The sequence below is a fragment of the Panicum hallii genome, chromosome 7 (genome assembly GCF_002211085.1).
Source record: "Panicum hallii strain FIL2 chromosome 7, PHallii_v3.1, whole genome shotgun sequence".
NCBI lineage: Eukaryota > Viridiplantae > Streptophyta > Magnoliopsida > Poales > Poaceae > Panicum > Panicum hallii.
The window spans coordinates 38,776,966-38,801,243 of record NC_038048.1 but is presented as its reverse complement, the minus strand read 5'-3'; the positions used below and the strand labels follow the sequence as shown (position 1 = coordinate 38,801,243).

Sequence of the window (24,278 nt, the reverse complement as noted above, 5' to 3'; positions counted from 1 at the left end):
TTCAGTCAGTCTGAAAAAAAATAGTGAAGATTTGCGCATGTTACGGGCCACAATATTTCAACTTAACCATGAAGGAAGATCAGGAATGTAGATCTGCCATAGAAGAAGACTTTCTGCCAACCTGATGTGTTGTACAGTATTCACTTGCAGCTCAATCCAGGTCCAGCTAGAGCAGGACAGTATTCCACACTGAAGGAAGCACTGATCCAACCTGGCTGCCATGTTTCATAAAGTTTCTTTACAACAAGTTTTTATCCCCTTCCCCAAAAGAACTCATTACTGGTAACTTGCACAATCCAATGTTTCAAAATATCGCCAGACCGAGGACATAAAATGGCCAATTATGAATACACTCTACAAAACCTGGAGACCAACAGCAACTGGATTCGCTCTGAAGATACAGCCATTTCACCAGAAAGAACCTGGGTACAGCCTGAAGCTTCTTGCCCTAAATCCTCCTTCAACAAGTAAAGCCTTCTGTTTAAAACTCGAAGATCAGCTTTCCGAACTTCTCCATGTGCTCAGCCTGCAAAGATATCACGATAGACAAGCTGCCATCACCATTTGCACTTGGAAGGACAAAACCCAGACCCTCGCATGTAATTGGGCCCATGAACACAGGCCTCCCCCATCCAAAATCAGCATCATGGACAGGCAGCCGTGTCCAGCTGGTGAGCCCCAGGTTCGGACACCGGAAAATGTTCCCCAGGTAACATTGCCGATAAATCTGGTTGCATCCCCAGGTAATTCAGCACCGAGCGACAATAGTCGCTGTCCATCCTATCCAGTGCTCCCTGGATGACTGCTGCCCCATCTGCCAGCCCACTGGTCACTTTGCCTGCCTCCGCAAGTGGTGTGGCAGTGAAGATGACATTGCCAAAGTAACCATCTGGAAGTGGAGGTTGCAGCCGTTGGCGCCCATCAGTTGCACAAAATAACTTGGTGGGCTGTTCAGGAGGCAGGCTGTATGCAAGGGAGACACATCGCCAGACATGCGCAGCTAGTATTACATAAGTGCTCAACCGCGGTGCACCTTCACCTGAAGGAAGCTGTGAGCGCAGCCTAGTAAGGTCTGCGAGAGTGAGCTTGAAAATGCCCACAGCAGTGGAAAGTGGCACTGACTTGGAAACAAGGGCCTGAGGCGTGGAGGACAACATGGGGGGGAGGTTAATACTCAACATGCTGGAAAGATGGAGTCGAGGGATAACAGGAACGTAGAAGAGTGTGGTCAATGAAGGGCATCACAGAAATTTGAGTTCCACGGCAGAGACCAGACCATGAGTTAATGAAGTGCAAGCTGGACATGCCATCTGCCACGTTGTGATAGATGCCAACACCAAGTGAGACACCTCCACACTTGAAGTAAGTCGCCTGAAGCAAAAATAGAGGACAATCAACATTCATTAATGTCTATTCCTAAGAAAAATGTAATTGCATATTGCAATCTGTAGCTACATGAAACAGGGAGAGGGGGGATGCTTAAACATAAAAGACGGTTATCAAGAAAGAATGCATTTACAGAAAATTATCACATGGGAATGCTCCAGTTAGACTATAATTTTCATACCAACAAATTCGAAGCCCACATCACAAGAAAGAGTGTCAGCATGTGGTTGCCAACATAATAGTGAGCGAAGAAATCGTAAGCTCAGCACCCAAGACATAGTAAAATCGGTATATTTCAGGTATTGTGGAAATTCTCAATAGCAAGGTGAATTGCATGCGCCATAGTAATAATGATAATCAACTATCAGGGTAAATCTTAAGCTCCCATGTGACTACTCCAATTAATTTGAAAAGCACCATTTTCATAATACATTGTACTGTACGGCATTAGTAGTGCTTCGAGGTTGAGTGGGATCTAACAGTGGTGATCCCGCCTACCCAATCTTCTATTCCAGAACATGAGAAACTCAGATCAGCTTCTTATATAATAAAGCAGAACTGAAAGTGGTCCACCTGAATGGAGTATCTGTCAGCACAAAGCAACGGATGAATAGGTTACAAGGTTCCACATGGCACATTATCCTATTCAGAGATAGGCAGAATGAAGTTATTGAACTAAAGTCAATATCATTATCAATTATGCTTATGCCACGCATGTCCAGATCACTGAATAAATGCTGGCATTTTGGAGCTAAGAACTTGATCAGTCAACCCGAATAGAATGATGTGTAATGACCAAACTGTCCCTATGCATATTGTGCCAGTTGTTGCTGGCGTAAAAGGGTATAAAAGTTAATGAGTTAAAGTGATACATATTAATGTCACTAGAACAGGTCAACACATGCTAGTTTTCTATTGTTGGCATGGATTCGAATAAGATTACTATAGGGTATAACACAGGCGCGTACAATAAAGCAGCTGGGTGGGGCCACACTTCTAGATTATAAATGTTAAAAGGTCACCATGCCAGAAACCTCAATTCAGAACCACATTAGCAAACAATAAAAATGAACATATTGAATTATGTGTAATTACTAATTAGAAAGCACTCATGTTTGGGGCGACTATACTTTCATTGATGACCTCATTGGCAAACATTGCGCGCTTTAACAGAACCAAGCATACAGTACCATTAATTTTACACAGTGTAACCCTCAGCACCAAGAAAAGGAAAAACACAGTATAAGATAAAGTAGACAAATGGTGGATTTAAAATGCATAAAACATGACTGCGTGACAACAAATCAGTTTATTAACAATACATTTCAACCTGGTCATGGTGAAGCGAGAGTATATTTCCATGAACTGACCAATATGAATGATGATGTCACCAACGCTTAACCAATCTTAACTAAATCCTCAGATCAAGTGTACCTGTCCAGGTGACCGGCCAAAAATTGTACCACCACCCACCAGGGCAAGACATCAACTAGCCGGGTATGACCACAAAAGTGGAGTTCACCACTATGCTAAGCACTAGGAACTCTCAGGGGGCCAAATCCGCAGTCAGACAAGGGACACTCCCAGGGGACCAAATCCGCAGTCAGACAAGGGACACTCTCAGGGGATCAAATCCACAGTCAGACAAGGGACCCAGCCATGCAAAATCAGGTAGTACCAAACAGCCCAAATTAGATGCAGCGTGTAGCTTGTAAATTATTATGGCAATACTTCTTTCGAAAGATATCGACAGAAGCTGTTGTCCTGAGAACTTAGCTCACCTGGAGCACGACGAACGGGAAGGACGAGATATCGCCGGTGTAGTCGACGGCCGGGATGAGGCGGTTGAACTCCACGGTGGGCGCGAAGTCGCCGTAGTCGTCGACGGCGGTGTCTGGCGCGTCGGCCTCGACGAAGAGCACCCCCTCCCCGTTGCAGTCAATCTCGAGCCTCCCGTCCTCATCCCGGGCGAGGCGCCCCGCCATCGGGTAGAACGGCACGAGCGCCTCCGCCAGCGCGCGCCGCATCCGCTCGCCGTCGAAGAACCCCTCCGGCTCCGGCGCGGGCCCCTCGGGGCGACGGTAGGAGTAGACGCTGGGCGTGTGGATCCGCGGCATCACGAGGTCGAGGTCGGAGAGCCACAGCCGCCGCCGCGGCGCCTCCCGCGCCGGGCGCACGATCGTCGTCCCCCGTGACACATTCCACCGAACAGCTAGCTAGCTCAGTAAGCAAACCCCCAAATGCCCGAAAATAACAGCAAATCTAGTATGATCCAGAGGAAGCAGAACGGGGGCCAACCTCAAGGGAACGCGGCGGGATCGGCAAAGATCAGTAGTCCAGGAAATGGCTAGGTGAAAGCAGCAGCTTTTGCCGGAGATCAGCCTGCAGCCTGTATGCGAGAGAGTGAGGTTGGTGCGGCATTGTACGCTTTGTACGCGGGAGTGGTGCGCGTGCGTCTGAGCAAGGCGACGAGACGAGTCCAGTGCGCGGTGGCGGATGAGGCTCCCACCGAGGCGGTAGGCCGGTAGCGGTAGAGAGAGTACAGAGGACGGAGGGGAGGGGAGGGGCCGAGATGGGAAGGGAAAGGGTGGAACGGAGAATACATCTACCATCATCTTAGATGTTACCATATTATCAAATTTAATAGTATTTATATTAGTGCATCAAAAATTTATCTACATTTGTATTGATGCTATTAACTTTACATGATGGTAGATGTTTGTGTGCTCTATCCATTTATATGTTTGGATGAATTTTAATGTACTAATATAGATGCTACTAAATTTGGTAACACAGGAGCTGGAATTGTTTAACAACACACTGGGTCGCGCGACTCGCACTGACCCGCGCTGTGCATCACATTATCAGTGCTTTAGAGTTTAGTAGATGTAATAGGAAGAGCATCAGTGCATCACTTTCGCACGCCATACTCGTGCCCATGCGCACCTTACGAAATTCGGGGGATTAGCCAACGTAAAGAAGTTCTTTTCACAAATTCGCATGTGAACGGTGCATCAGATTAAAATCTATGTTTCGACTCCTTTCTCGCAATTTTGAACTTACCTTAGTGGAGTTTTATTCCATCGGGACGAGAAGAAAGGGCAGCCCAATGACGCATGATCAAACGTTTCAGCCGCCCTCCCTCTTCCTGGAGCCCTGGAGGTTCCTTCAGTTAGGGCTCTTTTTTGAAGTTTGAGAAAAAAGGCCAACCTGGTATGAGCCACACCTGGATGAAAGATCAAGATTTGCCATTGGCGAAACTTCAGCCAACCAGACCGACCGTCACCAGTTGGAGCTCAGTCACAGGTAGGAATTGCGGATTGCCAAATGCAATGATGCTCAACCTTAGATTATTCCATGCTGAAGTAAGTAAACCCATCTTGTCTGTTATTGGAGTGTGTTTCACTTGGTTACAATGACTTCACCATGTTTCTTCAGGAAAATGTCTAGCCTCTCTATTATATTGATCTTACACAACAAAACTCATTATTGGTAACACATACAATTAGAAGTTTTCCAAAACATCCTCCAACCGAGGGTATAGAAAGAAGTGGTCATGAATTTACACCACAGATCTTGAAAAGTGAAAGGGCAGCAATTGGTTCGCCTGAAACTTGAGGCATTTTGTATACGAACTGGAGGAACTGGATACAGCACCTTTAGACTTTAGCCCTATACGCCTATTACATCCTTCTTCAAAAGGTATAATGTGTTCCATTTATACCTCATAGATTAGCTTCCTGAACTTCTCCATGTGCTCAGCCTGCAACGAGATGGCAATGGACAAGCTACCGTCACCATTTGCGCTTGGGAGGACGAATGCCAGACCCTCATATGCAATGCCGCCTGGCCCCATGAACACAGGCCGACCCCAACCGAAGTCGGCATCATGGATTGGAAGGCGCACCCAGCTGGTGAGCCCTAGGTTTGGGCACCGGAAGGTGTGTGCTCCACGCACCAGTGCTGACAAATCTGGCTGCAGCTCCAGGTAGTCCAGCGCCGAGCGGCAGTAGTCGTTGTCCATCCTATCTAGTGCTCCTTGGATGACTGCTGCTCCTTCGGCCAGCCCACTGGTCACCTTGCCTGCCTCAGCAAGTGGTGTTGCGGTGAAGATGACGTTGCCGAAGTAACCATCTGGAAGTGGGGGTTGGAGCCGTTGTCGCCCATCAGTGGCACAATACAACTTGGTGGGCTGTTCAGGAGGCAGGCTGCGTGCAAGGGAGACACATTTCCAGACATGCGCAGCTAACACTGCATATGTGCTGAACCGTGGTGCACCTTCACCTGTGGGAAGCTGTGAGCGCAGACGGCCAAGGTCTGAGCGAGTGAGCTTGAAAATGTCTACAGCGGTGGTTGGTGGCTTTGACTTGGAAGTGAGGGACTGAGGTGTGGAGGACAACATAGCTGGGGCAGGCTGGTACTCAATATGTTGGAAACATGGAGTCGGTGGATCACGAGCGCGAAGGAGAGTGCGGTCAATGAAGGGCATGGCAGAAATTTGAGCTCCACGGCAGAGGTCAGACCATGAGTTAATAAAGTGCAAGCCGGACATGCCATCCGCTACATGGTGTTGCATGCCAACACCAAGGGAGACGCCTCCACATTTGAAGTAAGTCACCTGGAGCAAAAGAGTTTAAGGAGAATCTTTAAATATTTCATAGCTAATAGCTTCCTGTCTTAGAACAAAATGCATATTTCCAGCTAAAGCTACCAAATAACAGATTTGAATAATCTGTTCTTAAAAAACATATGTGATGGAGCATGGATGAATCAGAAAATTGCTTTTGACCAGTAGGCACAAATAACCAAATTTGAAATTGACCATCAAAAAAGTTGTTAGCCATTTTTTTCTAAATAAAAGATCCCAGAAGGTATCGATGTATATCTGAACTGAAATCCAATTGCATACCATCATTAAGTAGGTAGAAAGTAGAATTGAAACTATGGTGGAGTTACAACTCTTATAGTAGCCATAAGCCCATGAACTCTAAATTGTCAAGCACTACCATTCTCAACTCCAAAATAATTCATGAGGTAAATGAGGCATAGGGATAACTAAATATCTAATGAAGCAGGATAAATAATTTCTTTGCATCGCATGTATTATGTTATGGGCACACATGTGGCTTCCAAGATGGATAAGTTTATCCATTGGCTTACTGTTTCACTGAGCCTAAAGAAGAACTAGCACATCTTGAGGTCATGTAAAGGTAATAAATTGTGGATTTTGCATCAAAACAAACGATTTGTGAACCAGAAATGTAGAGTTGGTATGGGTTTGTCCAATAAAATCAGCTATCCAGTGAGCTCACAAAGAGAAAACAGTCACACCTGACAACCAATGCAACTCAAAACACTAAAACCGGAATGGTGGCATGAGATGGCAGAGCATTCTAATACGGAAACAATGTGTATGACATAGCTCATTGCATGGTTGCATGGTTTTGAACTTGTAAGTATCAGATTCACACTAATAATGGGTTATCTATAAATGATGAAGTCTGGCAAGCAATTCCAGAGTACCTGGAACGTATTTGTGAGGCACTGTACAGCCAATTACCAAAGAAGCAACTGTGTATAGCTTGTCTGCCCCAGGATGTAATACTGCTCACCCAGCACAGGGTCAACCCTCATGACAGAGTTTGGCAAGAAGCCCATGTACACAAAATATAGTGTAATTTGGTAAAAAGGGGTGTCATGCCAAACTCTGCCATGCTAGCTTCAGGTGAAACACAGTTCTGAACACAAAAAAACTCATGCCTATTTACAGCTTTCTCCCTACCCACTGGTAAGATCTGTTATACTAAATAATTGTAGTTTAACTGATTATTATGTATCCATCTCAACAACCTAGTCGTAGCATAACTTCCATAAACGATAACTTGTGCATAACTTCCACAGATTAACTTCTGCAAAGGCAGCATGAGGTAGGCAAGATAATAAAATCATGCAACAAGTTCCAAACATCATGTCAAAGAACAATACAAGGTTTTATCTCTAGACTCTAGTGAGACAAGCAGAGTACTGTGATAACTCGAAGCCTTTATTTTTGTAAAGTTGGAAGTCAGCCAACTGAACCAACTAGGACTATAGGAAAGTACTCTCTCCATTCCAAATTGTAGGTCGTTTTGGCAAATCTAGATACATAGCTTTTGTTATTCACCTAGATAAATGTTATGTCTAGATACATAGCAAAAACTACGTATCTAAATTTGCCAAAACGACCTACAATTTGGAAGGGAGTATAATATTAGATGAAGCTTAGCAGAAAATTATCACATCGACATGCCCCAGTTAGACCATCGCTTTTGTACCAACCAACATGCAGTGTAGATCCCATGCAAGATTATTCAGCATGAGGTTATCGACACGCCAGTGAATAAAGGAATTGCAGAATCCACACAAAACTAGGGCTAATTGACTAGTAAATTTCAATTCAGTTAGTTTAATATCCCAGAAGGCGCCATGTGATAAATTTTAGTTGCAAAAATTGTCAGTATAAGCCGAAGTTATAAGGATAGTAAATTCATGCACTGATAGTTCAAAAACCGCAAAGCAGAACATTTTAGACTTCTCTCGTGACTGCCCAGCTTGAAATGTGCGCAATGAAATGATGCAACCAAACGAATGTAGGCATTCATTTTATGCAGTACAAGGTAATGTACAGAAATAACGGGAAACTTGAATAAAATACAGTTACTTGATGACAAATCAATTTGTTAAGAGTTGGCTTCGTGCTTGTGCAGCTGAAGCAAGAGTTTGTTTCAATCATTCAATGTGCAATCACGACGCAGATGATGATACCGAATATTCTTAACTATTTCTAACTGAAGCTTCAGACTACGTGTACTAATCCAGCCAAAACAGAGGCCCCACAAAACTAGGCAAGTGGTACAGGCGTAGTACAGCTGAAGCACTATGAACTCTCAGAGGATTAAATCAAGAGACAAAAAGGGGACCAGCTGCCCGATCATGTACTTACAATACCAAATAGGAGTACTACAGATAAGCCAAATTAATTGCCGTGCGCGGGTTGTATAGCATTATGGTACGCTACTTCCAACAGGGTGTCTTTTGTTTCTGTCCTAGTCTGCTTGTAACAGTGGATGCTGAGAACTGAACTCACCTGGAGCACGAGGAGCGGGAAGGCCGAGATGTCATCGGTGTAATCGACCGCCGGGATTAGGCGCTTGAGCTCCATGGTGGGCGCGAAGTCGCCGTAGTCGTCGACGGCGGCGTTGGGCGCGTCGGCCTCGACGAAGAGCACCCCTTCGCCGTTGCAGTCGATCTCGACCCTGCCGTCCTCGTCCCGCGCGAGGCGCCCCGCCATCGGGTAGAACGGCACGAGCGCCTCTGCCAGCGCGCGCCGCATCCGCTCGCCGTCGAAGAACCCCTCCACCTCGGGGCCGCCGCCGCAGCGGTAGAAGTAGACGCTGGGCGTGTGGAAGCGCGGCACCACGAGGTCGAGGTTGGAGTTCCACAGCCGCTGCCGCGGCGTCTCCCGCGCCGGGCGCACCATCGTCGATCGCCTCACCGTGATCGCCATCTGCATTCCGACCCGCCGAACAGCTCGTAAAAACACCCCCCTCAAATTCCCCCACCAACAAAATTCGAAATCGAAGCTGGAAAAAAAAATACTCCTAGGAGCTAGAGGAAGCCGGAAAGAGACCAACCTCAACGGGAACGCGGCGCCTCGGAGTAGATCTGGGTCCGCGAAACGGGCAAAGCTCTGGACGAATCCGGCGGCCGGTTTGGTGGTAGCAGCAGCTCTTGGTGGAGAGCAGCTGGTGGGCTAGTGGGGGGTGGGGCGGCTTTTATAGGCGGAGATCTCGGAGCCAGGGAGGCGCGGGGATCCTCTGACTTGCTCGGTTTGCCTTCTGCCTCTTCCATTATTCATTTCCCCTCGTCCTACCCGGCAGTTCGGCGCTGTGCGTTCGGAGGTGGTGGTGGTGACGACGAGTGGGGCGGGGGGTTGGTGGGACGGGGACGGGAGGCGATAGGGACGGAGAAGGAAGGACATGGAGGTGTTTGGTGGGTGGACGTGGTCCATCCCCCCTGATCCTGGACTCTGTGGGGCCTTCTGGACAGTTGCCGGTGCATCAGATTATCGTTGGTCTCTTCAGGCAAAAGCTCTCCTTTTTGGCTCCCTGCACAAGCATCAAGCCATCAACTACCCACTGGCAGCGACTTTGTGGCGGTTGCTGCTTTTGACCGCCACTGCCGCGCCACCGTCACGCTGTCATTTTCTCGCGGCGCCAAATCATTCAGCCACAGAGCAGGTTAATTTCATCCAAGAGAGATCTTTTGGTGCGTGGCCGGTAAGGAGAGGGGGAAAAAGTTGAAGCGGACGGAATGTTCTTATGTGTACCTCGTCCCGACCGGCAATCATGTAATCATCGATTTTTTTTTCCCAAACGGATGTAATCATCGAATTTTACCCTTCATCCGCCATCACGTACATGGAGAGAGAGGGGGTGAAAAAAAATATGAAGCTTCGAGTTACCTACCCCCGTGATAGAAGCAATTCCCGCGCCAGCATTTTGTTGTTAAACTTGCCTATCAACCTTACGCTGCAAAGATATTGGAAACCGCATCTTTTCTCTCCCTTTGGAGCTGTCGTGTAATCAAATCGCACTTTGTGAGGTCCTGGAGGTGCAAGTCATCAACTCACCGTGATCATGGTGGGTGATGAACACTGACAAGTGTGGATCCCTTGTCGCATAGCAAAGGAGCTTTGGAAAGAGAGAGAGTCACATAGAGGTCGATGGAAGCTCTTCCCGATTAGTTAGCTAGCTAATTGATAGTAGTTTATATTAGCTAGCTAAATATTAGTTAGTTAATTATTAGCTGGATGTATTTGGATCCATCAGCTAACTTTTAATTGTTAACATGGATGAACAATGTCGTCCTTCTTTATTCTGGCGCCGGAAGTGTAGGCTGTGGAAATTTGATAGAAGGACTAAGGATAATACTTTTCACGTTTTCAGCTGGGATTAGCTGGATTTAACTAGTTAATAGGATTACATAGTTTCAATTAGTTCATCTGTTTGGATTAGCTAGACGATCCAAATAGAACCTAATATTCTTCGACTAGAATGCCCATGCCTTCTCCGTCCAAGCAATCCGTTCCGGGTTGTTCTTTTTCTTTTCTTTATGGTCTGATCGTGTTGCAAGTTGCTGCATTCTGAACAGGCGATCATGTTCACGTCCTCTGTGTCACCGCTGCCCCTAGTACTTCTATGCAATCCCATGTGGCGAATGAGTAAATAATTAGGCCATCCCAGGCTCCCAGTCCCAGCGATTGTAATTTGGCGATCATTGGCAAATAATTGCTCCGATTGTCTGGCACACGTCACTCTCCAAGACAGTCCCGATACTCGCGACAAGCAAGAGGGAGCCTTTCACTTCAAGCGGGGCATGCCTGGCTCTCCAAGGATCAGCTCCGACTGCTGATGTGGCTCGGATTTGGGCGATCAAGCCACCCACCAAAATCGAGTTCTCGCGTGGCTGCTCTATCATGACAGGCTGAACACCCGTACACATCTTTATCATAGGAATATCAAGCCTCTGGATGAGTCATGGTGTGAGCGCTGCCATGGAGTGCTCGAAACTGGTGAGCATATCTTCAACGGATATAGCACTGCCTTGGGTATCTGGGGGCATCTTCACTTCTCCATCCACGGTGACGCTTTCAGACGGCCTTGGGAAATTGAGATGGCAGCCACTCTTCCAGGGGATGTCAACGTTGGCATGCTCCTTCTGATTCTCTGGCACATCTAGAAAACCCACAATAGTATGGTATTCGAGCATCAAGATTCTTCTCCGGTGGACCTCCTACCCAAGATTCTCAAAGATACTGACGCTTGGAGTTGCCGTCACAAGAAGCTACCAGTGGAGGTGCAAGGCTGGCGTTAGTGGCTTACGCCAATCTCAATACGAGTGTCGTAGAAATATTATGAGCATAGAAATATTATGAGCATTAAATGGCTATGTTAAGTTATATCAGCAAATTTACTGATATAGCAAGGTATTTATAGCATTAAATATTACACCACATCAGCAAATTTGCTGACATAGCAGGGTTATTTATGAGAAGAGAGCAGGGAGAGTTTCACACAATATGAGAGGAGCGACACTCCTCCGGCTGGGTTACTTAGTTCACAATTTTGGTAACTGTGCGATGACAGTGAGATGACACTCCCCACTAATACTGGCTTTAGATTCTTTATCATCAAACTTTTAGGGCAGTCCCAACCCTCCATCTCAGCTTAGTTTCCATAACATTTAATAGAGGAATGTGTTAGAAAAAATCTGATGCCGCAGCAGAGTTAATAAGGAGAGAGAGGAAAAACACTAGACACAGTTTCTACATCAAGAAACCGGGTCGGCTCGACGACCAACATGCGAAGACACGACTGGTTGCGCGTTGGGACGCTTCAGCGCTTCGTCCAACGCCTTTTTGCAGGACCCACTATCGGGAAGGGAAGCCCCGCCGGCGCCCGCGCGGCCGCGCCGGAGTGCTTGGCACCTGCGCGTCCTATGGCGGAGGTCGTCGCCGGCCTATTACCCACGCCGGAGTTCCCCCGCCATTGCCGGCTCAGCTCGAGCTCGCCCGAGCGAGGCTACCCGTGCTCGGTCTGCAGCCGACGCGCGCACTCGCCATCGCAATCCTGTGCGAGCTCCCCGCCGCTGAAGCCCCTTAGCGCGCTCCGGGTCCGCCGCCCAGCTCGCTGCCACAGCCTGCCGTTGCGCTTGCCTACAAGTATCGCCTGGCTCGCCGCCGCCGTTGCGCAGAATCCTTCTCTACTAAAACAGTAGTACCACTAGTATAGCTTGATTTCTAGCAGCATCTATAAAACGATAGGAACTATCAAAGGACCTCACGCTGAACAGATCAACTCAATTTCAACCTGAAGGAGTTGACGCCAAAATTAGGATAAATCATTCGGCCGCAAAATCAGATTCAGCACCACGAATTAGAATGGGAACTTCAGAAGGAACTCAAGACTGAGATCAATCTTCTGATCAAATTCTTCTCGAGAGCCACTACCGTTGCCGTGCAGGCTGGACCGGGGAGGGAGAGCGTGAGAAAGAAGAGAATGGAGAGAGCAGAGCAAGACGAAGACAGAATTAACCGTGGACACCTTTTCAGAAAAAAGAATTTGATCAGAAACTATGGGGCCCACTTAAGAAACTATGCGTTTCAGATGGCGTGTCTTACTGATTTGGCACTATAGACACTACTTGTAAAGTAGACACTGTTGGTTGGAACTGCCCTTACGTAATCTCTCTCTCTCGGAATGGCGAGGCAATGATTATACCAAATTTTAATGAATAGTAGATGGGGATCCGTTCAAAAGAAATTGGCAGGCAATTGCGGCTCCCTTCGGCGACAAGGCGACAGCTGACAGCATCACAGCAGTAGCAGAAATCGGTAATACGGTTGCTGTTGAGGTGGACACGTGGCGCACCGGTAGCATCTACGGCGCGCGCGCGCGCATACACACGGGATAGAAGGGCACGGAGAAGACGGCGTTGCGTCCCGTTGGGCTGCGTGCGGCCGTGGTCAACGGGGAACTGCCGGCCGGACCAAACAGTCTGGACGCCCCGCGATTATTGGTCGCGATAGGCGAGCTGGTGACCTGGTGTGGTGGCGTGGTCTGTGGTGGCGGGCACGTGCGACGCCGCGGTGTGCCTGTGTGCATGTGCAGTTCTAGGCCAGTATCCGATCCGGCGGCCAGTATTAGCAGGCAGTCGATCGTGTGGGCCGGCATGTTCTGGCAGCTGTATCCTGATTTGGCTTCAAATAAACCCGACGGATGAGAGGGAGCTTCCTTGTGCTAACGTTTTTTGTGAAAAGTTTACCCACGCACAAAAAAAAGGCTCTTACTGCTATATAAAACGATGGCATCTTGTTTTTCGTCGAAAGTCGAAATATAAAACTAGAATGAGCTGAACGGCGACCGAAGCATATCGGGCTCTTGCTTCTGGCAACGGCATCGATCAAATTAGCCTCAAGATCAGCTGAGACCAGCTCAGCTTCGCAGGTTCGCATTTAGTTCCTTTAGGAGACTGGAAACGAGAGTCCAAGATGTGCGGTCACATGAGCGTCACCATGACCAACGGGCCACGCCCCTTGCCCTATCCATTCCAGAGCGCGTAGATATAGTGGACTCTACCCAGCACGCAGCTGCTTGGTACAGTCCACAATTCGCACTGCCATTTTCAAACTGTTCGACGCAGTCTGGTGGAGACGGTATGTCTGTCGGTATCCGCGCTGCACGGTCAGCCCATTTCGGTCAAGCCTGTGCCTGTCGATCCTCCGCGCGTCCCGGACACAGTCTCAAGTTTCAACGAGCCCAGCGTCACCGGCCCCGGGGCCGCAACGGCGACGACGTTCCGAGCCGCGATGAGCAGGAATTCGTGCACGCGCGCGCAGGCTGCGACGACGCGGCCCACGTGTCGGGCGACTTCTCTGTACTGCTTCGTCGACCGGTGTCTTGTCTGGCTGTCCGTCAGCAGCTGCGACCAGTCTTGCTGCGTGCTCAGTAGTCAGTAGGGACACCAGAGGCTCTCTGAACGGAAACGGACGAAGTGCACCCCCGGCGGGGGACGCTGGGTGGCAGACGTGGACGGCTGGGAAGAGCTGCGCGGATGCATGTTTACCAACTGGTGTGGCATGGTCGCCACGCGCCAGCGACGAGCGAGGCTCGCTCGCGACGAGCAGATCGACGCAGGCGACCTGAGACGACGGCCAGTCGGCCACCGCAGGCAGCATCACACGGGCCAAGGGTGCACACTTGAATTGGCAATGAACAACACACGGGTTACGTACGGACATTCCAGCCGTCAGAACGTACCTGTATATATTAGCATGTATTCGTCCCCAAAACGGAAACCGACCGGATACATGATCAATGCAATGCCGCCGCCACCGGAGAGAGCAGCCGGGCATCTAGGTAATAAATTAGCTGCACATACAACCGGCCGCCGGCCGGCCAGCAAGGTATAGGCGGTGGTAGGCGCTCGATCGGTCGAGCTGGCACGACGTGGCGCGCACCCGATCAGCACTTGAGCCCGAAGGAGCCCTCGGGGCACAGCTGGGAGAAGAGCCCCGGCCGCAGCCTGCCGCGGACGATGATCTCGAAGAACATGGCGCTGGCGCACCCGTTCTCGGCGTCGTTGATCACGTCGCTGTAGGGGCACGCGTAGGTCTTGAACGCCCCGCAGCAACGCGGCGCCGACGGCACCCCGCGGCAGCTGCTGACCACCGCGTCCATGCTGGGCGAGGGGTCGAACCGCACCGGGCACCCCCCTGCACCAGCCGCGCCACACGCGCGGCGCGCCAAAGAGAAACAGAACAAGCCGGTCAGGGATCGATCACGGCGCCCGCCCGCCCGCCCGTTCAAGCTAGGTTTACGTAGAGCACTGTACGAATCGTTTACCTTGTCCCAGCTTGCGCGATGTGGATGGGGTTTCCGTTATGTTGTTGGAGCAATCAAGGGCGTCCACTGGGAAATGAAAAAAAAGACACGCAGAGGTTAGCTTATAATGCCTTTCGGAAAAAGGATTCGCAAGTTTCTTTTAACCAGGGGGCATTCATCTATGTATTGAATACACTATAGGTATTGATATACACTTGCGATCAGTATGTATTCTTTTTTTAAGGGCGAATTATAATATGATGTTAGTTCTGTAGCAATATAGTTGATAATATTTCGTACGAGAAATTAATGGCCGGATCATATATTTAAGACATTCTACAATTTTACTGCACAATATAAAAGGAAAAATGAGAGAGTACTTGAGATGAATTTGGTTTTCTCCTCAGGGACGGCAAATCCGACGGCAACCATGGACAATGCGACGCAGCAGAAGAGCATCGCGGCAGTGCTGGTGGAACCCATCTCGCTCGGATACCCTCTTGTCTCTCACAAACCACGAGGGTTAAATTGGAGTGGTGGTGGATGGCGAGACACCGACCACCGGTCTGCGAATTTGTGGAGGAGTTTGGTTCTCGTCGAAGGCATCCTTTTATAGCAAGCTGACGATGTTGAGCTGGTTATTGTACGTGTGTTTTGAGCTTGTGTGGACCCCCTGGTTTGGAGAGCAAAAGGCAGTGATGAGCAAATGGTTGTGGTGGTGTTTGAAAGAGACGACCGGGTCAACTAGCTATAATTGACGGTCCTCAACGGCTTCTAATGTAGGAGATTGCCTAATAAGTTAGCGGTAGCTCTAACTATTAGCAAAACTGGCGTGGTTCCAGGGACCAGCGATGTGCCCATCAAGGAACAAGTTGGAGTGCATGAAAAGGAAACGAAATGTACTAGAACTGCCGCCGTCATGTATAGCCGAGTTCAACGAATACTAGATCATACATCTTGTACAAGAAGATGTGCAGAATCCAGAAAGATAAAAGGCGTTAAGACCAACCACCGTGCTAGATATGCATGCACCAAACTTCATATACATTGAGCTATTTACTTGCTTTGATTTTTTTTTTGAATGAGGCAACGTGCCCGATAAGGAAGAACAGCATTTCTCGGACTAATTTGTCACTTACCCGCACATTGCGTCAAGTCCATCTATACGTTCTTCCTTCCCTCGAGCTAATCTTGCTCTACCATGAATAAGGGTCATTTTCGGGTACCCACAAAAAAAGGGTCATTTTCAGGTACCCGCAAAAAAGGTCACTTTTGGGGAAATATGAAAACAGGTCATTTTTCGTATTTCCCATTTTTGATTGGGATATCACTTTTTATTGCCTTGTTAGCTTCCTTAATCCGTTTTATATGAAGGTGAGGTGAAGACCGTTACCTACTAAACTTGAGTGTGTGTGCTTGTTTGTGTTGTGTGTAATTGTTTACGACAAACATGTGGCTTACTTGCAAGTTGTGAATCGTGGCTATCATTATGATACTTGGTATTATATATTATGTTGATCAGTTGGGTTGTCACAGGAGGTTAGGATTCTTGATTCTATCCTTTTTGTCTTTTGGTTTGTGATTGCTACCGACGTGCTTCCATTAGTATTATTGTGTTTTTATATTCCTGTTTCAGTCATTTTGTTTTCATTTCTTTTTTGATTGATATAAAAATTGGGAAACTCAAAATGGAAATAATTTTTTTTCTAATCGGTCACGTTTTCTAAGCAGAGCTGGTTAGAGTGCTTAGGTCCTGAATTCGACTTTCCGTATGACCGAATTTCAGACTGAAGTTAAAATAATCTCCTGCTCTCGACTAGAAAGCTGATTGTTTCCTCTTAATAAAAACGGTTGAAGCCGTCATACCTACCGGTCGAGTTTTTTTTCTAAGCGGAAATAGAAGTGTGACTGCACTGCCCCCGGTACGACCTGAGCCGAGCCGACACGCACGGCTCAGTACCCTGCTCCCTCGCGGAAGCCGAGCCACGAGCTTCCCTTTTTTTTCTTTTTTCTTTTTTTTTTAAAAAGGGCCACCAGCTTCCTGGTCCGGCTCAACCAGGCCCAACCCACTTGGGGTCCAACCAACACCAACCAGACTCCAGACACGGCATACGTGGATACAAACCCTAAACCCCTTTGCTCCCAAAGTCCGAAATCCCAGCCTCCTGCGCCGCCGCCAACAATGGCAACGGCATCCACTCCCTCCACCCCCACCAGCCGCCTCCGCCGCGAGGACGCGGTCCGCGCGGTGGCTGTGCTCCTCCGATGGCTCCAGAAGCACCCGACCCCGGCGCCGGAGCCCATCTATCTCATCGTCGCCCTCAAGCGCGCCCCCGTCCGGCGCTTCGAGCACCAGCTCCGCCTCCCGCACTCTCCGTTACCCTCCATCTCCCTCGTCTCGGACCGCCTCCCCTCCGATCTCCCCGACGACGTCGAACCGCTCCCTTCCTCCGCGCTCCGGTCCCTCCCCGCCGCCGCGCGGCGCGGCCTGGTCCTCGTCGACCGCCGCCTCAGGATCCCCGGCGGCGGGGGCAAGGCGGTGGGCGCGAAGCGCGGCGTGACCGTGCCTGTGGACCTATCCGACCCTGCGTGGGCGGAGTCCGCGAGGGAGGCGGCGCGCTGCGTGGAGCTGCGGGTGGAGAGCGGGACGTGCCGCGCCGTGCGCGTGGGCCACGGCGCGATGTCGCGAGAGGAGGCCGTGGAGAACTTGGTGGCCGCGGTGGAGGCTGCCGCCGCGTGCGTGCCGAGGAAATGGAAGAACGTGCGGGCGCTGCATGTGAAGTCCCCTGAGTCGGTCGCGCTGCCGCTCTACTCGGCGCCCGGTACAAGCAGCGACCAGGACGGCGACGACAATCCGGAGGCTGCGAAGCGGGAATGCGCAGCAGCGGTGGAGGAGCAGGGGAGGGTGAAGAGGAGGAAGAAGAGTGGCATGGGTTGTAATTAGTCAATTGCCCTGTTCCCAATTGTGTCTTGTCTTTGCTCATGTAAGGAATAACTTTGAATCAGGGGATTCACCGAGTCCTAAAATCAGCTACGTTCAGTTAGTTGATGTGGACTTTGATGGCATAATTTCTAGTAGTCTTGATTGATGTCCAACAGAATTTTGATATGAACAACGTCCCCTAACTTGTAGTCTTGTACTATGCATTTTCTGGATATTCATTTTGCTTAGATCATGTACTACATAGTACCAGTGAATGACAATTTGGCATCTTCTATTCCGGGAGAAGAAAAAAGTTATACAGTTCAGCTTGCCGCTATCTGGACTCTTTCAACAAACTCTGAGCAGTTGCAGGAGCTCAACACGCTGAGCTGAAGTTGTTTTCCAAGCTGGAAATGCATTGACAATAAGTTCTTGTATTTTGTTCCAATTGCAATCAAGGTCCACTGCTCATGACTACTACAAAGGCCTTGGATCAGTTGAGTAGGAAGAATTACTAGTCCCCTAGCAGTAACTTAGCAGTACAAATTGACATCATTATCTGAATTCCATGTATCAGATCACAAAAATAGGGGGAGACGTCATTCACCAAGGACATAAGCAAAAAAATTGCACAAGCATTAAACTGAAAATACATTTCGATTGGAGCAGATCAAATAGACACCAGATGACCAGAACATGAAAAAACACCAAAAAATTATGTGGTATAATCCATGCTAATTATCTGTACAAATTTACACGCAAACTTCTGGATGTTTAGATAACCACTTCCGATGTTTCATCACGTTGCTGTCATTTTTCTTTTTGAAAAAGTGGTAGGAGCACTACCATGCCATTTAAAGAGAAGAAGCAAAGTCATGTTATCAATAGAACTAAGTTGCGTTGCATCCATCAAAGAACAGAAAGCAAAACTCATGAACTGGAACCATCAACTATGCATCATGCCTGCATCAAAGAACCAACTCTCTGCTCAAACTCCCACAACCTGAGATACTAGCAGCTTTTCGAGCAATCACTCTTGTCACTTTCTGCACTTGCAACTATTTTCTCAGTCCCAAATTATAATTCTTTTTAACTTTTCTACGTATATAAATTTTGCTATACACCTGGATGTATCTAAATACATATATCAAAGCCAAAACGAATTGTAAATTAGGACGGAGGGAGTACGAGCCAACTCCAACGCACATGCAAATAACATGACCTACACCTGTATAGAAAAGCAGAATCAGATAACATCTGTGGACAAACCCAGATCAAGAGCAACAACCAAGAACTACTCCACCCACATTCCAGGGAATACAAGGAAAACACGTATCGATACATCACCACAGGAAAACATCAATCTAACCCACCACACGAAAGCATGTGTCAAACCATCAACTCAGCAGGAACAACAGAAAGCATCGTGCAAGATAACCACTCAGTATTTCAGATCCGAGTTTCTTCGTACTCGTTCAGAAACAAGGAAATCAGATCAAGATAACGCTAGCTACAAGACATCTACTTGGCCGATCAATGCCTTGATTCATCGCCATCAGAACTTCCATTTCGAGATATGCAACCACATTCTTCATGGAAAAAGTCACACACGCCGACTACACTGCCGCGTCTCCTCCCGCCTCCCCCCACCGGGTTCCTTGCTGATGCCTCCTTCACTAAGAGAAAACGTAATTTGGTCATATAAACTTTACATCGCAATTTAAGAACTTCCGCATATGGTTCCTGGAAGTGCGAGCAGTCCGGGAGAATGCAGGAAGGCCGCACCCGCATCGAAGCTCCGGGGCCTGCGTTGCGTGCCGTCGCCTTGACCATTCCATGCTCGCCCAAGAACATCGCCGGAGACGAAGATTCAACAGAAAACGAGGGGTGCTGCACTGCCAGAGGCGAAGATTTAGCAGAAGACGCCGCGTACATGGAGGACAAATGCAAATAGTCAGCAGAAGACGAGAGGCGCGCCGCCAGAGACGAAGACGAAGACGGCGGCGCAGAAGACGAGGGGCGCCCCGCCGGAGACGAAGAATGCGGCGCGAGTCCGGTGCACCCACGCCAGATCGAATGAATCGGTGCAAAGTGTCACGACCCAAAAATTAAAAGCACGGGATTAAAAATTAAGCAACATCCTCATGAGCATCACCCTAGCATTATGGAGCATCATATGCACTTAATCACATGTGACCATCCATTTTCTTGTGTGAATTATGTATAAGTTGTGAAGTAAGTTTAAATTTTGCTATGTGATTGTGCCCCCAAATATTTTATTCAAATACTAGATTTCAAATGGTGATTTGTGGATATTTTTGTGCAATTTTTGAATGCCTAACCCGAGCCATAAAATTCTTGGAAAGTTTGAAAACTGCAATGTTGTTTGAATTTTTGTGAACAATCCATCACAGATTTTTGAGCTCTTGTTGTTGCATTGTGTTCTTGATGATTTGATCTAGCTTCCATAAAAATTTGGTGATTTTTGGAGCCCGGGAAGTGCACGTTTTTGAATGTGTAAGTTGAACCGTTGCTTTGTTCTTTCTCCCTTTCCTCCCGGCCCCACCGGTCAGCCTCCTCCTCCTCTCCTCCGCGCGCCCGGGCCCGCGCGTCAGCCACCCCCTCCGCGCTGCCCGAGCCTCTGCGCCCGCCCGTTGGGCGTCCGCGCGGCGCGGCACGCCGGCGGCCGCTGGGCCGTCCAGCGTGGCCGCCGCCCCCTCGTGTCCCGCGCGCCGCGCCCCTTCTCCTCCCTGCGCTCGCCGTTTCCTCTTCCTCCTTCCCCATTCAAACCGCACGCCCCGCCCGTTCCTCTCCCTCCGCTCCGAGCCGCCGCCGCCGCCGCAATCCCCCGCCGCCGCTTCGTCTCCGCCCATTTCCGCGCGGCCTCACCACCCCCTCACCTTCCTCGCCCCGCTCCGCCCCGATTGCCCGCGCCCACACCTTCTCCTCCTCCCCCTTGTCCGATTCCGGCCGCCCGCCGCCTCTCTCTCCGGCCGTAGCTTTCCCCCGGCGCTCGCCCCCTCCCGCCGCCGCTGCCCTCCGCCGCGCCGTCGCCTGCCGCCCCGCCCCGCTCGTCCGTGCCGTGGCCGAGCGTCCCTGCCGTGCCGCGCGGCTGGCGCGCGCGCCGCCCTGCCCCGTTCGCCCCCCTGCCGCTCGTCCCCTTTGCCGGCCGCCGCCGCGTCGCGCCGCGCGCGCGCGGGCGCGCCCCGGCCGCGCCGTGGCGAGTCAAGGCCGCCCCCCTGGCCTTGACTCCGCCTGGGCCGCGCGCTGGCCGCCTGGGCCCACCTGTCGGTGCCCAGGGGTGCTAGATCCGGGTGGATCTAGCGCCGGCCGCCTCGTTTCCCCGTTTATCATTTCATGTGATCTTGTTAATTGCATAGGAAATGTTGTAGGCCTCCAAAAATTGCGAAGTTTGTTTTGTTTGAATCCTCTATAGTAGATCAGCTTAGATAAATTAAGTTCATGCATGTTAGAGTTCTGTATTTTAAGTTATAAATTATTCTTGTTAAACCAAGTTAATCCTTAATCTTATCTTGTGGAGCTCTAAAAATGTCAAACTAAAGTTTGTTATATTCCCTGTAAAGTGCTTTTTCTCATAGTGCTAGTTGTGTAATTGTTCCAGTACTGTTTGATAGGTTTTTAATGTGTTTTTAGTTTTGCTGCCTGCAATCTTATAAAATGAATATCTTTTGATAGAAAATTGATAAAATGGTAAAACCACTTCTGTTATCCTTTTTATCATGTCTTGTACCTCTGGTAATTTTATTAGGATTTTTGAAAATGTTTTGCATGGCTTGTAAGATTTATCTTGAGTTTAGCTGCTGAAAATTGTAAATATCATAAGTAATTCTACAAATAAGTTTTTGATGCAAACTCAACTCTCATGAGTTTATTTTGATATCCTCTGGGTGCAGAAATTAAATCATGATTTGTTCTTGTTAATTTGTTGCATGAGCGAGTTTGCCTTCGGGCTTAGAATTTAAATTAGTAATCGAGCTTGTAGTGCCATGATGGTATTGCCTTCGCGTTGATGTGACTTTTCTCTTCTATTGTTATATCATTGCATATCATCTCATTTTCACATCATTGGCATCATCCTAATGCATACATTTCATTCATGCATTTTAGTGACCGAGACGCCGGAGGACGTACCCGTTGAGCCCGCCGAGTTCGTTGAGACCGAGCCGGGAGCCGAGTGTGTGGTCGAGCAAGAAGAGAACCAAGGCAAGCAGCTAAGCATGATTCCTTGACCTATTTAACTTGCTTAAATTTAGTTATTTCACTTGGGTGTCTATGCTTATGATAAATACTTATCTATTGCATCGTTGGTCCTATTTTCATGCAATGTCCTCCCTTGATTTGTATATCCATGTCCTTGGCACACGTAGCTAGTTGCAACTTAATTAACTAAATGCTTAGTTGTGCTTAGAGTTGGTATATATCTTGTAGGGAAAGTTGGAATAGGATCACTTGTTTCACCACCTATGATTATCTTGAGCATATTATCCGGTGTCAGGTTGTTGGTTGGATCGGTCTAGTTGGAAGTGTGTTTTTGGGGTTTGAGCGGAAGGTAGGGCCTAGAGAAAGGAGTCTCGGAGGCTTAGTCCGCTTAAACCGATTAAGGACCGTCCGTGGATGACCTTGGAAATTGAGCACTTATCGTACTACCACATATCCATTCATGGGGTGGATAAACCAAATACCCTCTAGTTTTAATCGTTGATGCACGGTCCTAGATGCGTGGCCGTGGGGCTTTGTAGAGAGCCTTAGGGGTGTCCCCGGTGGACCTAGGTAACTCTCCGCGCAAGTTAGGCGTGATGTTCAACGGTTAGAACTTGTCGGGAAAGGTTGACGCGAGTACCCCCTCACCCCACGTGATCGGTTGGGTGAGTCGCATGGTCCTTGTGTCGTGTGGGTAAAGTTGTACACCCTTGCAAGGTTAATAAATCAATTCGAATTGCCGCGCTCTCGGTTATGAGCAAGCTCAAGTTTCGACGAATTCTTCGTAGTTGTATCGATCTTGGTCGTATGTGGTTTATGATGCTTATGTCACCTCTTATGGTTGGTCAATGTTTAACTAAAATTTTATGGTGGGTTGGGCAAGATAATAAAAATGCTAGGATTGCTAGAATAGGTTTTGGTTAGGAAGTTCATGCTTATGCTATCAACTTAACCCTAAAGCTTTCTTGTGAGCCCTCATTTGCATACTCCTTGTTTATTTATTCGCGTAAGTCTTGCGAGTACCTTTGTACTCATGTTGCTATATTTCTTAACTAAGTTGCAGGTGAGCCGGAAATTGTTTTTGGCCACTTCTACCCCGCCGATCCCGGCGCGGGCGAGGAATAGGTCAATATGGTCAATGGCGTCCTTGAGCAAGACGCCATTAATATTATTATTTATCGTTATCTTTCCGCTGCGTATCGTATTTGGGATATCATGTTGGACATTAAACTTTATGGTTTTTATATCTTCTATGTTATTTGTGAGCCCGAGGCTTGTATCCCTCTTTCGCACCTTAATAGACTTGGAACCTTTCTTTATGTTAAATTTGTAATGATTAATGGCTTAACCTTGTATTAAAATTGCTCTTTGTGGATCAATGGTGATGTACGAGCTTGTGACGGTATGTGCATATGCGTGATTCTGGGCATATGTTGGAGCGCATACCGGGACTACCGGGTTTAATGTTATTTTCGGCGAAAGGCTAAGTTGGTCCTTGGTAGTTCAGATGTGGGTTAACCCGTAGCGCGCCATTGGTGCGAGTGCGTGTTAGCTCTCATCTTTACGATAAAGACCGACGGTTTCGCTTAAAATGATATTAAATTGGGCGGTTCTCACAGCGGGTATCAGAGCCGAGGTTCCACAAAGTGAACTTAAAAGTTTGCTAAAAAGGGGTTGAGAGCGAAATAAAATTGAATACTTGCATTAATATTTATTTTTCTAAAATTTGAACTTAAGGATTGATTGCTAACTTTCTCCCTTTGTCTTAGAGCTATTATTCTCTCTAATGCTTCACCTGTCAATTAAATATGCTTAATTTCTTATGTTTTATTGAATAGATGGCCACTTTGATCATGGCGACTCGCGCTCCGGACACGATCGGGTTCCCGGCGATCCTCAACGAGATGTTGAGGAGCTCGCACTACTTTTTCCAGCCCGAGTATGAGGTCTATGCTCGCGGCTGTGGTGTTGGTTTGGTGGACTACATGGCGAGCCTCCACCTTGAGCCAAGGTGGATGGTGGGAGCTGTGAGGTACAACTTCCGCGCCTGTGGTACCTCCGTGCAAATGGTGATTCAAGAGGTAGCACGTGAAGCCATCGCCCGTCTTCGCCACGAGCACCGTGAGCTTTGGGAGGCTCCGTTCACCTACCTTCCGGTGAGGGGACCGGAGGATCCCATTGCTCATGTTGTCTCACCTCCGATGGGACCGTACACTCTGGAGACGTGCATGGCGGACACCATTTCCGCCTACGAGATGGCGCACCGGAGTTTGGTATGGGAGTTGGAGGAGACAAGGAGTCGTCTCGTCCGTCTCCAATACCAA

At 48.6% G+C, this 24,278-nt stretch overlaps 3 protein-coding genes and 1 pseudogene across 3 annotated transcripts; 1 reads left to right on the top strand and 3 right to left on the bottom strand.

Moving 5' to 3' along the window:
* Positions 1–70: 70 nt before the first annotated feature.
* On the bottom strand, positions 71–3,768 carry LOC112899026 (annotated as a pseudogene).
* Positions 3,769–4,752: 984 nt separating this feature from the next.
* On the bottom strand, positions 4,753–9,218 carry LOC112899919 (hydroxycinnamoyltransferase 1). Its single transcript, XM_025968577.1, has 3 exons — positions 9,060–9,218; positions 8,513–8,932; positions 4,753–6,004 (listed from the first exon to the last, which is right to left on the bottom strand). The coding sequence occupies exons 2-3, from the start codon at positions 8,930–8,932 to the stop codon at positions 5,105–5,107; spliced, it is 1,320 nt and encodes a 439-aa protein (XP_025824362.1). The 5' UTR covers positions 9,060–9,218; the 3' UTR covers positions 4,753–5,104.
* Positions 9,219–14,254: 5,036 nt separating this feature from the next.
* LOC112901648 (GPI-anchored protein LLG2-like) lies at positions 14,255–15,364 on the bottom strand. Its single transcript, XM_025970604.1, has 3 exons — positions 15,191–15,364; positions 14,832–14,897; positions 14,255–14,701 (listed from the first exon to the last, which is right to left on the bottom strand). The coding sequence occupies exons 1-3, from the start codon at positions 15,291–15,293 to the stop codon at positions 14,451–14,453; spliced, it is 420 nt and encodes a 139-aa protein (XP_025826389.1). The 5' UTR covers positions 15,294–15,364; the 3' UTR covers positions 14,255–14,450.
* A 1,577-nt stretch (positions 15,365–16,941) lies between these two features.
* LOC112900971 (ribosomal L1 domain-containing protein 1-like) lies at positions 16,942–17,936 on the top strand. The gene has a single exon (XM_025969768.1). It carries the CDS (start codon positions 16,993–16,995, stop codon positions 17,752–17,754), a length of 762 nt encoding a protein of 253 aa, XP_025825553.1. The 5' UTR covers positions 16,942–16,992; the 3' UTR covers positions 17,755–17,936.
* Positions 17,937–24,278: the final 6,342 nt, after the last annotated feature.

What these genes read in the sequence shown, in the direction of transcription:
- LOC112901648 (XM_025970604.1), bottom strand. Translation starts at nt 15,293, where the DNA reads ATGGGTTCCACCAGCACTGCCGCGATGCTCTTCTGCTGCGTCGCATTG. An exon ending in GAAAACCAAATTCATCTCAA is followed by an intron (nt 14,898 to 15,190) that starts GTACTCTCTCAT and finishes TTCATTTCCCAG; the next exon opens with TGGACGCCCTTGATTGCTCC. An exon ending in ATCGCGCAAGCTGGGACAAG is followed by an intron (nt 14,702 to 14,831) that starts GTAAACGATTCG and finishes CGGCTGGTGCAG; the next exon opens with GGGGGTGCCCGGTGCGGTTC.
- LOC112900971 (XM_025969768.1), top strand. Translation starts at nt 16,993, where the DNA reads ATGGCAACGGCATCCACTCCCTCCACCCCCACCAGCCGCCTCCGCCGC.
- LOC112899919 (XM_025968577.1), bottom strand. Translation starts at nt 8,932, where the DNA reads ATGGCGATCACGGTGAGGCGATCGACGATGGTGCGCCCGGCGCGGGAG. An exon ending in TCCCGCTCCTCGTGCTCCAG is followed by an intron (nt 6,005 to 8,512) that starts GTGAGTTCAGTT and finishes CTTTTGCTCCAG; the next exon opens with GTGACTTACTTCAAATGTGG.